This window comes from Mus pahari, chromosome 22 (genome assembly GCF_900095145.1).
Source record: "Mus pahari chromosome 22, PAHARI_EIJ_v1.1, whole genome shotgun sequence".
Taxonomy (NCBI): domain Eukaryota; kingdom Metazoa; phylum Chordata; class Mammalia; order Rodentia; family Muridae; genus Mus; species Mus pahari.
The window spans coordinates 24,849,472-24,863,655 of NC_034611.1; the positions used below are offsets into that span (position 1 = coordinate 24,849,472).

The following is a 14,184-nucleotide window of genomic DNA, read 5'->3' on the forward strand; positions in this document are numbered from 1 at the left end:
CGCGCACACACACACACACACACACACACGCGCGCACACACACGCACACACACACACACACAGGCGCGCGCCCGCGCGCACACACACACACACACACACACACACACACACACACAAACGCACAGATAACAATATAAGCTGTGGAGAAGTATTTGAAAGAAATATTTGAAAATTATTATCTGATGAATGAGGGACTCATATTCAAAATATATATATATATGGGGTTCTTAAAATCCAGTGGTTAAAAATGAAAGTTAGGAAATGGGCTCATGAAGAAGCTTTTCATGGAAATGGCTACATGGGTGACACGGAAGCACACCAAAAGATTCAAAATCTCCAATCCCTGTCCAATTTCTGGTCTGGAAGCTGTATTCTAATTATGGAGGAAACTGGTACATGGAACCACGTTGTATTATAACATCCTATGATTCTACACTAATTTTAAAACAGAAAAGAAAAAAGGTAAAAACATTTTTGACAATTTTAACAAAGAAACACAGTGAATTGCTATTTTGTACCAAATTCTCTCTCTGAAGTTTAAGAATAACTGAGCCTCAGTGCCCCAGTGTAGGAGAATGCCAGAGTGGGGAGGCTGGAGCCGGTGGGTGGGTGAGGGGGGGGGAGGGAGGGGACGGTTTGGGGGCAGACCAGGAAAGGGGATAACATTTGAAATATAAATAAAGAAAATATCCAATTTAAAAAATTAAAAAAAATAATAACCAGGCATGATGATAGTGGTGGTGGTACACAGCTTTAATCCCAGCACTTGGAAGGCAGAGGTAGGAGATTCCTGCGAGTTCTATGCCAACCAGGGATACACACTGCGACCCTGTCTCATATAAACTGCAGCTAACTGCAGATTAGAGTCCAGGAGCGGGGAGCGGTGAGCGGTGAGCAGGGGAGGGGGGGAGCGGGGGAGCGGGGGGGGGGGGGGAGCAGGATGGGAATGGTTGGCACCTGAGAGGCCTCAGAGGGCAGTGAGATGAGGGTGATTAGGGGCTATGGGGTGAGGGTACATCATTGGCTAGGGCCAGGGCACTGGGGATGCCTCATTTGCATAAGGAGGAATTCCAGGTGCAGCTAGAGAGGTGTTATAAGGGAAGAGGAAGTTTAACCTGGTTACAGGGGCTACCTGACCTCTTCTGGTGGTGCAAAGGTGAGAGCTCACAGAGCTATGTGTGCTGAGACATGCAGCCTACCCCCACCCCACCCCCAATCTCATTCCACGATCCCCCAGGCACTACAACAAACCAACAATAATATAACTGAACCACTTCAGGAAAGGGGTTGACATATAGAGAGCTGAGGACCACTTGAGTGAATGAATGACTCTTGCTGCCAAAGAGCTGTGAACGTGTTAAGAAACCCCAATGCCTCAGACCCATAGGAATGCAAAACCCCTGGACCCACTGCCAAGTTGGCACTTTGTACAAACACTAGGAACTAGAGCTTCCTCCTCCTGGATCTTTACAGCCTGAGACTGCTTCATTCCTTCAAGTACCCAGTCAGGTTTCCTACCCCAAGCCACAGGGAGGTGGTACGGAAGACAGAAATTAAGGTACTACTAAAATGCTTTTTCAGAATTATGAAGAAAAAGACCCAGAGAAACTGTCCCCACCCCTCCCCCCAAATAGTTACCTTAACATGAAATTCATTATCCAACAAAATATTCTGAGTCTTTAAGTCATGATGAAGCAGAGGGGGGTTCATATTGTGCAGGTAATTTACACCAAGAGCAATTTCATGCAGGATGCGGAATCTCAATGGCCATGCAATATCAGGATATTCAGTTTTCTTTGTATGGGTGAAAGAAATAAAAAGTACTACTTTTATAACAGTTTTAGTTTTAACAGTTTTAACACTTTTAGTTTAACAGTTAAAAATTAAGAAATCCACCAGGAAACAGATTACAAACTAAGATGAAACACACACTCAATTCTATAACATAGTATCAATTAATACTGTTTAATAGTCTTTTCCTCCTTTTTTTCTTTTCTTTTATTGGATATTTTCTTTATTTACATTTCAAATGTTATCACCTTTCCTGTTTTCCCCTTCTCAACCCCCCTATCCCATCCCCCCTCACCCTGCTTCTATAAGCTCCCCCACCCTCCCACCCACTCCCCCCTCACATTCCCCTACAAAGGGGCATGGAGCCTTCACAGGACCAAGGGCCTTTACTCCCATTGAACATCCTCTGCTACATATGTGGCTGGAGCCATGAGTCCTTCCATGTGTACTCGTTTAGTCCCTGGGAGCTCTGGGGATCTGGTTGGTTGATATTGTTAAGCTTCCTATGAGGTTGAAAATCCCTTCAGCTCCTTGAATCCTTTCTCTAACTCCTCCATTCTGTTTAATAGTCTTATATTTTAAGTTTTAGAGTTGTTTATGATAACTTCAGCAGTGGTATTTCTCTTTTTATATTGGCCATGCAATTGCATGAGATTACCATCTTGTTTTTTAGCAGAAATAGCTTTCAGTTATTTGTATGTTTATACAGCCAGACACATGTATTTACAGTCCCATCCCATCCACTGCCCAGTTCCATGGCTTCATCTAATCACTTATACCCATAAGCACATGTACATAGAGAATATATATATATATATATATATATATATTTACTTATACATATATACATATATATGTATATATACTTGCTTCTGACATGCCAAACCATTCATTCAAAATTTTAACTTTTTTATACTAATTTAAAACCATAATTGTCACTATAACCTCTACGTAAATTAAAAATTGACAGTATATTACATTTATTTGAAGTGTCAATATGTCATATCTGAAAAAAATTAATTTGTTACTATAGTTTGTGTGTGTATGTGTGTGTGTGTGTGTGTGTGTGTGCGTGTATGTGAGGGGTATGTGTGCCAGAGTGTGAGTGTGGGGGTCAGAGGTCAACCCCCTGAAGTAAGTCCTTTGTCTCCACCTTTACACAGGCTTTGGCCTCAGCCAAACGTCAAGGTTGTCTTGTTGGTGGCAAGTGTCTGCACCTTCTGAGTCAGTCCACTGATCTGGAACTCCTTCTTTTTATTATACAATTTATTGATCTTACCTCTTGAAACATTAACTTTTGAGAAGTTTCCTTTTGTGAAATCAAAGACCACTTTTGTTTCTAAACCTTTATCCACCTGAGTTTCTTTAAAATAATTGTTTCTGAATAAATTAAGTTAAGGCAGTTTCCCAGGAGAATGTGTACCCTCAGAAGAATCCGACACTTTGGAAAAGGTGGTAATAGACATCAGGCGCCAGACCCACGGGTTCCTTTTTTTAAAATACTAAGTAAAAGTCACTTTTTTGGAAGTGCTAAAACTGCCTTCTGATTCTGAAAACAAATCTGCTTAAATTTCAGTGACCAATTGGTAGGGAGATGTTTGAAAATATTTTAGGCTGTTTTTATAGTATATTTCCATTTTCATTCAATGATCTTTTATGATGTTAGGGATGAGTGCTTCAAGATGAATTCCACTGTGAGTGACCAGTGTATAATTTAGGGTAATAGAATAAGGAACCAAAAGGAACACAAAATACCAACATAGAGAATTGCCTCCTTAGGGACACACAAGCTTAATACCTTGGAGTAAGCGAATCTTTTGTTTAATAACACTATGAAGTTTAATGGAAAAATGGGGCCTCTGCATGACAGTGCCATAAGGAAGCTTTTCCTCATGCAGTCAAAGGTACAGTAACAATCTATGATTTATGGTCACATCTAAGAGTTAGCAATACCCCTAGAGAAGGCTACAGAATTTCCAATGGGTTCTAAATCTGGGTGCCAGACTATCTACAGGGATGTGGAAAGAAAACATTAGAATTTCTGCTTAAACTTCGCTTCTCAAACGAACAAACAAACAAACGAAAAACCTGATTTATGGAATCTTTGTAAGTTGATTGCTGGGGCAGGTACACAAACCTTACAGACTGACACCAGTTACTTTAGTCCGTCTTTGTTTCAGATGGTCACAAGTCATGAATAGAATGCGATGTATTCTGAAACAAAGAGGAAGTCACTCCATGAGTGGCTGACAGTGGTGCCCACCTTCCCTTGCCTGTGTAAAAAGCACCGTGATAGAGTACAGCATGGGAGTGCCATGGGTAGTCACAGGTGTTATGCGATTCTAATTAGCTCAAAACCTCATAAAATGCAGCATCTGATCTAAAAAGATGTACGAAAGAAAATGCAGACTGGAAAAAAAAATCAGTGTGTAAGATCAAGCAAAAATAAATACAGAATTCATGTATTTTGTGAATGAGGATTCTCTAGTGTGTTTGTTGATAGGATTCACAAATAAAAGTCAGAATTAACTCATACCTCCAGAAATAAGTCATATAATAATAATAATAATAACGTCTCAAACTGCTATAGATAAGAAAAATATCATGTATCATGTCACTGGAGATAATTTACCTGGTTCATTAACTGCTAATACTTAATTTGGATCGTAAGTCATCACTAGTATAAAATATGGCTTAAAAATAGATTATATAGTATGAATTTCTTTTACTTCCCATGCCTACCTAGTATGATTCATTTATACACTGCAAAATAATGTGACTGAACGAAAAACAAAAATATTATATTTACTTTGAACAGACTATATAGTGATTAAAGTCCCTGAAAACAAGCAGTACTTACTCTGTGTAGAAGCTCATTTAGTGATCCATTTGGCATGTATTCAGTAACTATGCCCAAAAATTCAGGCTCATTGCAAATTCCCAAAATTGGAAGAATGTAACTAAATCTTGCTTTATGTAATATTTCGGCTTCTCGTAAGATATCATTTCTTTCACTAAGAGAAAAAAAAAAGATAATTATTTCAGATAATGAAAAACATACAAAGACTGTGCCCACAGATTAATTAAGCTTGGATTTTTTTTTTTCAGTAATTAGCTATGTAGCTTCCTGTGAGTTGTCAACTTCTGTGTCCCTTAGTTTGACCATCCACTCTATGTATTCTACTGGTCTGTTTAGAGATCAGCCGGAATAACTTCTCTAAGCCACTGGTGGGAAGAGGGCTACACATGGCTGTGACTGTACTTTCTACTAATGGTAAAAGTGTAGCGCGTGGGTTCTTACTGTGCTTTTTCTAGGAAAGAGAAGGAACAGCATTAGAGGAAGCTCCAAAAATCCACCTATGTTAGAATGACTGATGCTTGAGCTAATTCAATTATTGAGATTACTTTATACTAAAAGAAACATATTTGATTAGGAGACTATTACATTTTATTGTTAAATACCATATAAAGGTTTTCCAAACATGAATTCTAAAACATTCTAATATTGCAGATGTAATTGCTTAGATTAGTGGTTTTCAACATTCCTAATGCTGTGACGCTTTAATACAGTTCCTCATGTTGTGGTGACCCCCAACCATAAAATTACTTTTGTTGCTACTTTGTTACTGTAATGAATCGTAATATAAATATCTGTTTTCCAACCCATCTTAGGTGACCCCTATGAAAGGACTGCTTGACCCCCCCCAAGGGGGTCATGACCCAGAGATTGAGAACCCCTGGCTTAGATGATGATCTGCATCACGATAAGCTACATCAAAGTCAGTAATATGTAGAAATTACATCCCAAACTTGGGAAAATAATAGCAGACACGTAAGCACTCACAGCCCGACCCCTGGTATATCACATGGTCATGAAGAAAAGACTATCAAAGAGAGCTGTGGACAGCATTTTACAACATAACAAAGACAAAATGGCATCTTTGCCTTTAAAGGCCCATAATTCAGATAAGGAAAATAAATAAATAAATAAATAAATAATACAAGGAATAATGTGATAATTATCATATATTTTACATATGTACACACACACACACACACACACACACTAAGAAAAGCAAACTATGGGGCGTTCAGAGGAGAGAGAATTTTGAGCATGGTAAAGTCACCACTGTCTTCAAAGAGGCAGACTTTCAGTGGAATTTGAAGTGTGGCTAGAATTTCAACATCAGAGAAGACACAGAAAGTAACTCCACAAAAGATAAGACTTTGCTTCTCTTTTACCCGCGTGTGTATCCATTCCCAGGACTTAAACAATGCCTCATATACAGCAACACAGTGTATGTCCAACAGCCATGCGTCAAATGAATTCAGGAAGTGAAAGTAAGACATGACTGTTTAATGAGAGCTAAGATAGGCAAGAGTGTACCTAAGAGGAGGGTGGCATAAGTGACATGTTGGTGTCCACTTTGTCTGACAGTCAAGTGCAATGGAAGGTTTTAAGCAAGAGAAAAGGAATCAGTGAAAGGAGGTTTAAAGGTAATTATCTTGGAAACAGGCTATGGGATTAAGAGAAGGGGGAATAACTATGAAGATTGTAACAATAGTTCAGATACAAAGCAAGAGAAGCCTGATAAATTAGTGGAAAGACAAGAAAACACTGGCTGAAAAGAATGGTAGACATCAGGATGCACTGTCTACAAGGGACTTAAATAAACAAAAGCAATGAGGGAGAGCTGATATGATGCCATCATCATTTCCCCAGATGCATGGGTGTTGGCAGCGCTGACATAAATAGAAATGCTTCCAGGAGAAGCCTATTGGGTAAGTGATGATGATTAGTTGGCTCTTAAGAAACCCGAGCTCTGGACAAATGGCTGTTGAAATAACACAGACAGACATTCCTGACCAGACTACTTAAAGCACACAGAGAGACACACGGACACACACCCTACCATAGTAAAGAAGTTATTAAGTCTTTGGGTAGGCAAAATATTTTATGCTTTTAAATTCAAGAGGTGCAAGACAACGTAAAGAAATGTTTCTCTATTCTCTGTCCCTTACCTTGACTGAAAGGAAACCAGTTATATCAGTCTGTGAAGCCTATATAATTAAACTTCAATTTCTCAAGTTCTATATTTGCCCCCCTCCCCCTGCAAGAGATATGGGTCAACAAGACAGTTCCTTACAGGATGAACCCAAAGATTCTTGGACACTTGAGATGAGAGGACACAGTGTGGAAGTTCCAGTGACACACACATAGAAGATAGCCTTTCTTCCAGCTGTCCAAAGTATGAATTAAAGGATTAGGAGAGAGTACATTAGCAAAGTGATTGTCATACAAGCAGATTGTCATACAAGCAGGAGAATCTGAGTTTAATTCTTAAGAATACACAATATGGGGCTGGTAAGATGGCTCAGCTGGTAAGAGTACCCGACTGCTCCTTCGAAGGTCCTGAGTTCAAATCCCAGCAACCACATGGTGGCTCACAACCATCCGCAAGGAGATCTGACTCTCTCTTCTGGAGTGTCTGATGACAGCTACAGTGTACTTACATATAATAAATAAATAATATTTCTTAAAAAAAAAAAAAGAATACACAATACACACTCCAAAACATTAAAGATTCTCTCTCTCCCTCCCTCCCCTCCCCCCTTACTTAATGGTCCCGAGGAACAACACCTGAAGTTGACCTCTGGCCTATACATCATGCATGTGGTTCAGCACAGGCATCTCCTATGTGTATAAACTAATACAAACACATTCATGTACACACACAGATAAAAATACATATGAGGTATTCCTCCTCCCTGTCAGCCATTTTATATACACTCCAACCCTTTAATCAACTCTCTAAAGCTGGTTTCATTCTCTCTGGTTTACCTATAGGAGCATCTACAGTCAGAAAAATGAATGACCTTTGGTGACAAAGATACAAAGTAACAGGGTTTAAGTCCGATTGAAATTGTACCCCAGGTACTCTAAAGTCTGTGTGTTTTCTATTCTATTGTTGGATGAGAAAAGCAAATCAGATAGTTTGTGAGGTTAGAATTCAACAAGACTTGGGGGGGGGGAAATAAAAGCTAAAGATTTTTAAAAACTTAAAATGCAAAATACAGCTTCAATAATTATATCACAAAAATGAGCCAACTCAAAATGTCAATAGGAAACAGCTATCCATCTCTAGGGTACTTGAACAACCAATAGGAGTCCATCAGTCCATGATGGCTGGAAGACTGCTACGGAAGGCCCACTCACTGGCAACTCATCATTAAAATAATATGCAACGTCACCTAAATTTATTTTCTTTTCGGGTAATCTTAAAGAACAATGGGTACATTATCCACACCAGAGCACAACAAATATACGTGTTTATTATTCATATTTAATAGGTGAGGAAGTAAGACAACCTCAGAGTCAGTTGCATAAGCCTTGGCCTGTGTTCATGGTAAGATCTTAGACAGCAAGATAAAAGAATGCAATGCAGTAAGGCAAGGGGATTTTGTTGGTCTTATAAAGACATGCCCTATCCAATTCAAGGAAATTATACCATGAAGTGGTTGGTGAATACGGGAAAGCAATACCATCCTCTCCATCTTTATCCCTTGGCCGACAAATGGCACAAATGAAGCTTAGGTAAAGCAAAGCCTTGAAAAGCAGGATCAAAAGTGAGAAAACAATTAGCTTTAGTCTATATACATGTAGTGGTCTATTAGTGCTACATTTCCATAGACCATTCGTTTGCTTGGTTACTAACCAACCTCCCTTTAAAGTTGACTACTTAAGCTTGCGAACACACACACACACACACACACACACACACACACGCACAGCACTGGCTCCACAAACTACTACAATGTGATCTAGCCCATGGGGCTGGGGGGGGGAGGGGGAGGGTGCCTACAGGCCGATGAAAGTCCAACATCCTACCAGGGTTGAAGCAAGAGAGTTAGCTGAAGCTGGATCTGACCTGATACCCAGCATTAACAGCCTCTGACCAATAGGGCCGCTTTGATCTCTGTATTTTTACACTAGATCCAGCAGGAGAAGAGGCCTGTGACCACCAAGGTTAGCAAGTTAGACAGCAAGATAAAAGAATAGCACTTAATTAGCACTAAGAACTGAATGAAGCTCTAGTTCAATTTCTGATGGAAGTGAAACACACAAGAGTTCTGACTAGACCCATTGAATAACACATACAGCCACACATCTATGGTATTTAGTTGTAATGTGTTCCTGGAAACAGAAACCAACTCATTTTTTTTTCTTTCTTCTTCTGAATATGTGGGAGCTGGACACAAATAATACCAGGACAAGGGATGGCCAAAACTTTTTTTTTTTTAAAATCTTCACAAATTTTGACCATTTAATAGCCTTTGATTCATTTTACTGTTACAAAAACATTGCACACTTCCTTTGGGGACTTCCAAAGCAAGAGCCCGAATAACAACTGGTAATGTAGAATTTGATACCTGAACTTCATGAGTGCACGTAATAAACCACAAAGAAAACAAAACCAACGAAATCAAACCAAACCAAGCCATAATATGCAGGCTCAGGAGCAGAAGTGAAACACACATAAAACCTTAGAAAAATATTTTGACGTTTAATCAATATAAAAACACCGGTATATTATTATTATTTTAGTGCTAAACGTTCAAAACCCGGTGTGTATTTTGCAGCCACTGCGTACTTCATTTCCAAGAGCAGTTTCCAGAGTTCCACAGCTCTTACGGCTAACAGCTAGCTAAAACAGAGCAAAGACCACAAGCACTGTACCAACACACGTCGGGTTCAATAAACAGGGTTTTAGAGGTGGCTGTGATTGCAGGTTTTTGGAGAGTGGGAACACCTCCGATGGGAGGAGAGGCAGGGCGAGTTGCAAACAAAGTCTGACGCACGTCCAGGATAGTTTCTCCCTTGGACCAGGTTAGCCCAAGGACTTAAGGACTCGCTGCGGCGGAGCCGGCGCATCACCCTAGTGCGGCCCGGGCTGTGGACGACCCAGCCCGCGTCTGCGTGGGGCCCCGCGCCGGCGCCCTACCTGTCGAGCAGCGGCGTGTGGATGTGTAGGTGCTTCACTGCCACCCGCACCCGCCAGTCTGCGTGTCGTGCCGACGAGACGGTGCCAGAGGCGCCCCGGCTGAGGTAGTGCAGGTCGGCGAGCTTGTGATACGGGATGGGGGGCAGCGCGCTGCAGATGGCGTCCCCGTTCATGGCTCCGGCAGCGCGGCGGCTCCGCCCGACCCTGGCCGCGGCCCCGTGCTGCGCCGCGCTAGGTCCCGGGGAGGCCCATTCCCGCGTGGCCGCTGCAGTTCCGGCCCGGTCGGCTGTACTTGGGAGCCCGTCGGGTCTGCGGCCGCGCCGAGGTGGACCTTCCTCCGTCCTCCTCCTGGACTCCGCCGGCTCCTCCCTCCACCAGCCCTCCTTGGGCTGGCTTCTCCCTTCACCAACTCCTCAGCCCGCGCCTCCTACCCCGGGCTCCTCCCTCCGCCGGCTCCTCCCTCCGCCGGCTCCTCCCACCGCCGCCTCTTCCGTTCTCTGGCTCCTCCTTCTGCCAGCTCCTCCCTCTGATGGCTCCTCCCTCTACCAGCTCCTCTCTCCGCCGGCTCCTCCCTCTGTCGGTTCCTCCCTCCGCCGGCTACTCTTCTGTCCTCTCTTCTGTCCTCTGGCTCCTCCTTCCTCCGGCCCCTCCCTCTGCAATCTCCTCCCTCTGCGGGCTCCTCCCTCTACGGGCTCCTCCCTCTGCGGGCTCCTCCCTCTGCAATCTCCTCCCTCTGCAATCTCCTCTCTCTGCGGGCTCCTCCCTCTGCGGACTCCTTCCTCTGCGGGCTCCTCCCTCTACGGGCTCCTCTCTCTGCAATCTCCTCTCTGCGGGCTCCTCCCTCTGCGGGCTCCTCCCTCTGCGGACTCCTCCCTCTGCGAGCTCCTCTCTCGGCGGGCTCCTCCCTCTGCGGGCTCCTCCTTCTGCGGGCTCCTCCCTCTACGGGCTCCTCTCTCTGCAATCTCCTCTCTGCGGGCTCCTCCCTCTGCGGGCTCCTTCCTCTGCAATCTCCTCTCTCTGCGGACTCCTCCCTCTGCGGGCTCCTCCCTCTGCGGACTCCTCCCTCTGCGAGCTCCTCCCTCTGCGGGCTCCTCCCTCTGCAATCTCCTCTCTCTGCAAGCTCCTCTCTCTGCTGGCTCCTCCCTCTGCGGNCTCCCTCTGCGAGCTCCTCCCTCTGCGGGCTCCTCCCTCTGCAATCTCCTCTCTCTGCAAGCTCCTCTCTCTGCTGGCTCCTCCCTCTGCGGGCTCCTTCCTCTGCAATCTCCTCTCTCTGCGGGCTCCTCCCTCTGCGGACTCCTCCCTCTGCGGGCTCCTCCCTCTACAGGCTCCTCTCTCTGCAATCTCCTCTCTGCGGGCTCCTCCCTCTGCGGGCTCCTCCCTCTGCTGGCTCCTCCCTCCGCACCCCATGGGCGTGTCTCAGAGGTTTCCCTCCCTCCCCCCCTTCGCCCCCAAGCCGGGTGGACACCACTGAGGCTTGGCAAAGATTTCCTCCGGGGAAAATCCCTCCGGAGTCCTCCGGGCCGGTGTCTGGTGGGTCGGCTGGATTTTCCTTTGGCCCGAGTGTCTTCCTTAGCCTCCAAACCCCAGACGTGATAGGGTGTGGGGTGACTCCTGCTGGGGAGCCTGGTGACGTCTTCAGGCCCCACTTCCTGAGCTGTAAACCTAGCGCGGTCAGGGTGACAGATTGAGGTGTTTAGCTTCTGTGACTTGCTCCCTTACCAGGAAACGGTTTCTTCTTTTATTCCTCAAAGCCTACACGCAAATAGAAATATAAAACCGTTTCTTGTGTTGGGGAAGTCTTCCATCCAAAAAGAAAAACAAAGGCAAAACCAAACAAAACCAAACAACCAAAATCCAGCACTATTTTATCTTTTTACTTTAAACACCTTTGTACTTAGATGAGTGTTCAGTAAGATGTTTGGTGCAAATATCTCATATTTGTGAGCGATATAGTTCCATGATCCTACACGCACCAGGATACTACAATCGGTAATTATTCCTTATATTAGTAGTGTAATATATATATATCACCGACATTTCCTTCCCTATACTATAGTTCTTAATAGTTTTTTACAAGCCTGCATTCTAAGATTGTTTTCTTGGGCTGGAGTCATGGGTAAGCCGGTAAGAGAGCTTGTTCTTCCAGAGGACCTGAGGTTTGTTATCAGTACTCGAATCTCGTAGCGCACAGCTGCCTGTTCTCCAGCTCCAGGGACTCTGACCAACACTTCTGGCTTCTGCAGGCAACACACGTACACATAAATAAAATATAAAAATTTAAAAATATGTACTTACAAAAAACCAAAAAAAATATGTACTTACAATATAATGTGTATATATTCTCAACTAAGAATATATATGTATACGTACTGTATGTATGTATTTATACACACGTATAGGGATTTTGTGAGTTTATACATTTATTTTTCATAATCAATTAATGATAGAAAGCTTAAGACGTTGACACTGAAGTAAATATACTGGAGAAAAACTTAGACGAAATAGACAAATTAGCCTCAAAAATAAACATCACATCTATACGTTGAATTCATTTATTCTAAGTCCTACAAAATTATTCCTAAATGTTATTAAGAATAAAGTTTATTTGTGCCTTATTACATTAGTCTAGGAAATAGCAGCTTTAAGACATTCATATCTCATTTAGAAATAAGATACACATATTTTGCAAAAGGAGGCACTTTTTCAAACCCAGCAAGTGTAGTGGTATTGGTACCTGCTTATGTTACCATCCAGGGTCATGGACCGAGTTCAGTTTTCCCCAACAATTAAAGAATTAAAAGACAGAAAAAAATCACAGCAAGCAATCAAGTTCTGTTAAAAGTAAAGTATGTGTGTGTGTGTGTGCGCGCACACACACACACACACACAGTGGATAGAGTGATCATAAGTAGGAAGGAGATAGAAACTGAAATCTGCTTTCCTTTGCAAGATTGGTATTTGGAGTGGTGTAGTGATATTGGATGGGGTTTCTTCTCCCCTCTTTCTGCGTTGATCAGCTTGAAAAAAGAGGCGTAGGTCCGTACTATCTCACTGTGCAAGCTTTGACACATCCATGCCCTGCCTAGAACATGCCCAGGTAAGTCAGCCAGAAAGGTCACGCTTTTGGGAAAGGCCAGAAGCTTGCTAGCTTGTTGACTATCTACACACTGAGTTCCTGTCTGCCTACTAGCACTCCCCCAGACTTGCTCCCAGACTGTTGTCATCCCCAGTATCCCCTCCCCCTGGATCCCCCTTGTTCTCTATTTGATAGCAAGTCTCCCCGCTTCTTCATGTGCACACTATTTTGAAATTCTCTCTTGATGCTGTTCTGCTAATCTTGCTTTCCCCTGGGCCATGTCCAGTCGGCTTCCATTTCCCTTAGCTCTGCATTCTTCCAGATGCCTCTGAGTGCCCCCCACACACACCCTTCTCTCTCATCCACAATAAAAACCTTGCTCCCAGATGTTTCTGGGTTTCTTTACTGTGCCCCCCACTTACAAAGAGCACAGCATTCTTCGCGCCCTTCTTGTTGAGAACATCTGACCACCTGTTTTAAGCTCTTGCTCCCTTGCTTTCCTTGCCATAATCAACTATGCCTTCCAGCTCTGAGCCTAAAATATATTCTTCTTTCTGAAGGTAGCTTTTGCAGGATACTTTATCACAGCAACAGGAAAAAAATTTCTTGAGACCAGGCTAATTAAGATAAAGTCTAGGCCGTAATCAAAGATGACTGTTGATATAGGAAAAAAATGGATCAGATGTGTTGGTACGTGCTAGCAATCCCATTACTTGAGAGGTTGAGGCCGTAGACTCCTGGGTTGGGGGTTCAGCATGTAGGACCGCCCAATAATAAGGAATAGGTATTTAAATACCCAGATAGCAATGCATATGGGGGCAACAGAATGAAGATACAGGAACAAAGGCAACTGCAGTCAATCAAGGCATGACTGAAGTTACCACAGGCTAGGAGAGAGGAACTGAACCGATTATCCCTCATGGCTCGCAGAAGGAAAATTTCTGTAAACACTGAATCTGTTTTCCTTGCCTAATCTTGCCGATTCAAAATTTCTTTTCTGGCTCTGTGACCCATTCCTTGAGAAAGGTCTACCTGAAGGAAGAAGAGTTTATTTTTGCCTCGTGGTTTCAGAGCTATGTATGGTTCATGGTTGGTAGCGCCACTGCTTTAGGGGCCCAATGAGCCAGGGCATCATGGCAGGGATCCTGTGTAGTGCAAACCTGTTCACTAGGAAGTATAGAGAAATATGGAAGGAGAGGGACACTCTTATCTTTCACAGACAGCATGCTAGCAATGTCTGCAGCGGCCTGCTTTCTTCAAGTAGGCCCCTGATTTCTATCAGCCCCTTCAGTTATGAGCTGATCAATAGATTAC

General features: G+C 43.4%; 1 protein-coding gene across 2 annotated transcripts in view; it reads right to left on the reverse strand.

The window, feature by feature from the left end:
* Ripk2 (receptor interacting serine/threonine kinase 2) overlaps positions 1 to 10,228 on the reverse strand; it is a 30,831-nt gene extending 20,603 nt beyond the window's left edge. The window contains exons 1-3 of one of the 2 annotated variants that reach the window (XM_021222210.1): positions 9,795 to 10,228; positions 4,652 to 4,805; positions 1,639 to 1,794 (exon numbers count right to left, since the gene is read on the reverse strand). In XM_021222210.1, the coding sequence (XP_021077869.1) occupies positions 1,639 to 1,794; positions 4,652 to 4,805; positions 9,795 to 9,967 (483 nt within the window). In that variant the 5' untranslated portion in view covers positions 9,968 to 10,228. Of the gene's footprint in view, positions 1 to 1,638; positions 1,795 to 3,928; positions 4,006 to 4,651; positions 4,806 to 9,794 lie in introns of those variants that run through there. The other variant, XM_029533435.1, reaches the window with a different exon arrangement.
* Between the last annotated feature and the right edge of the window lie 3,956 nt (positions 10,229 to 14,184).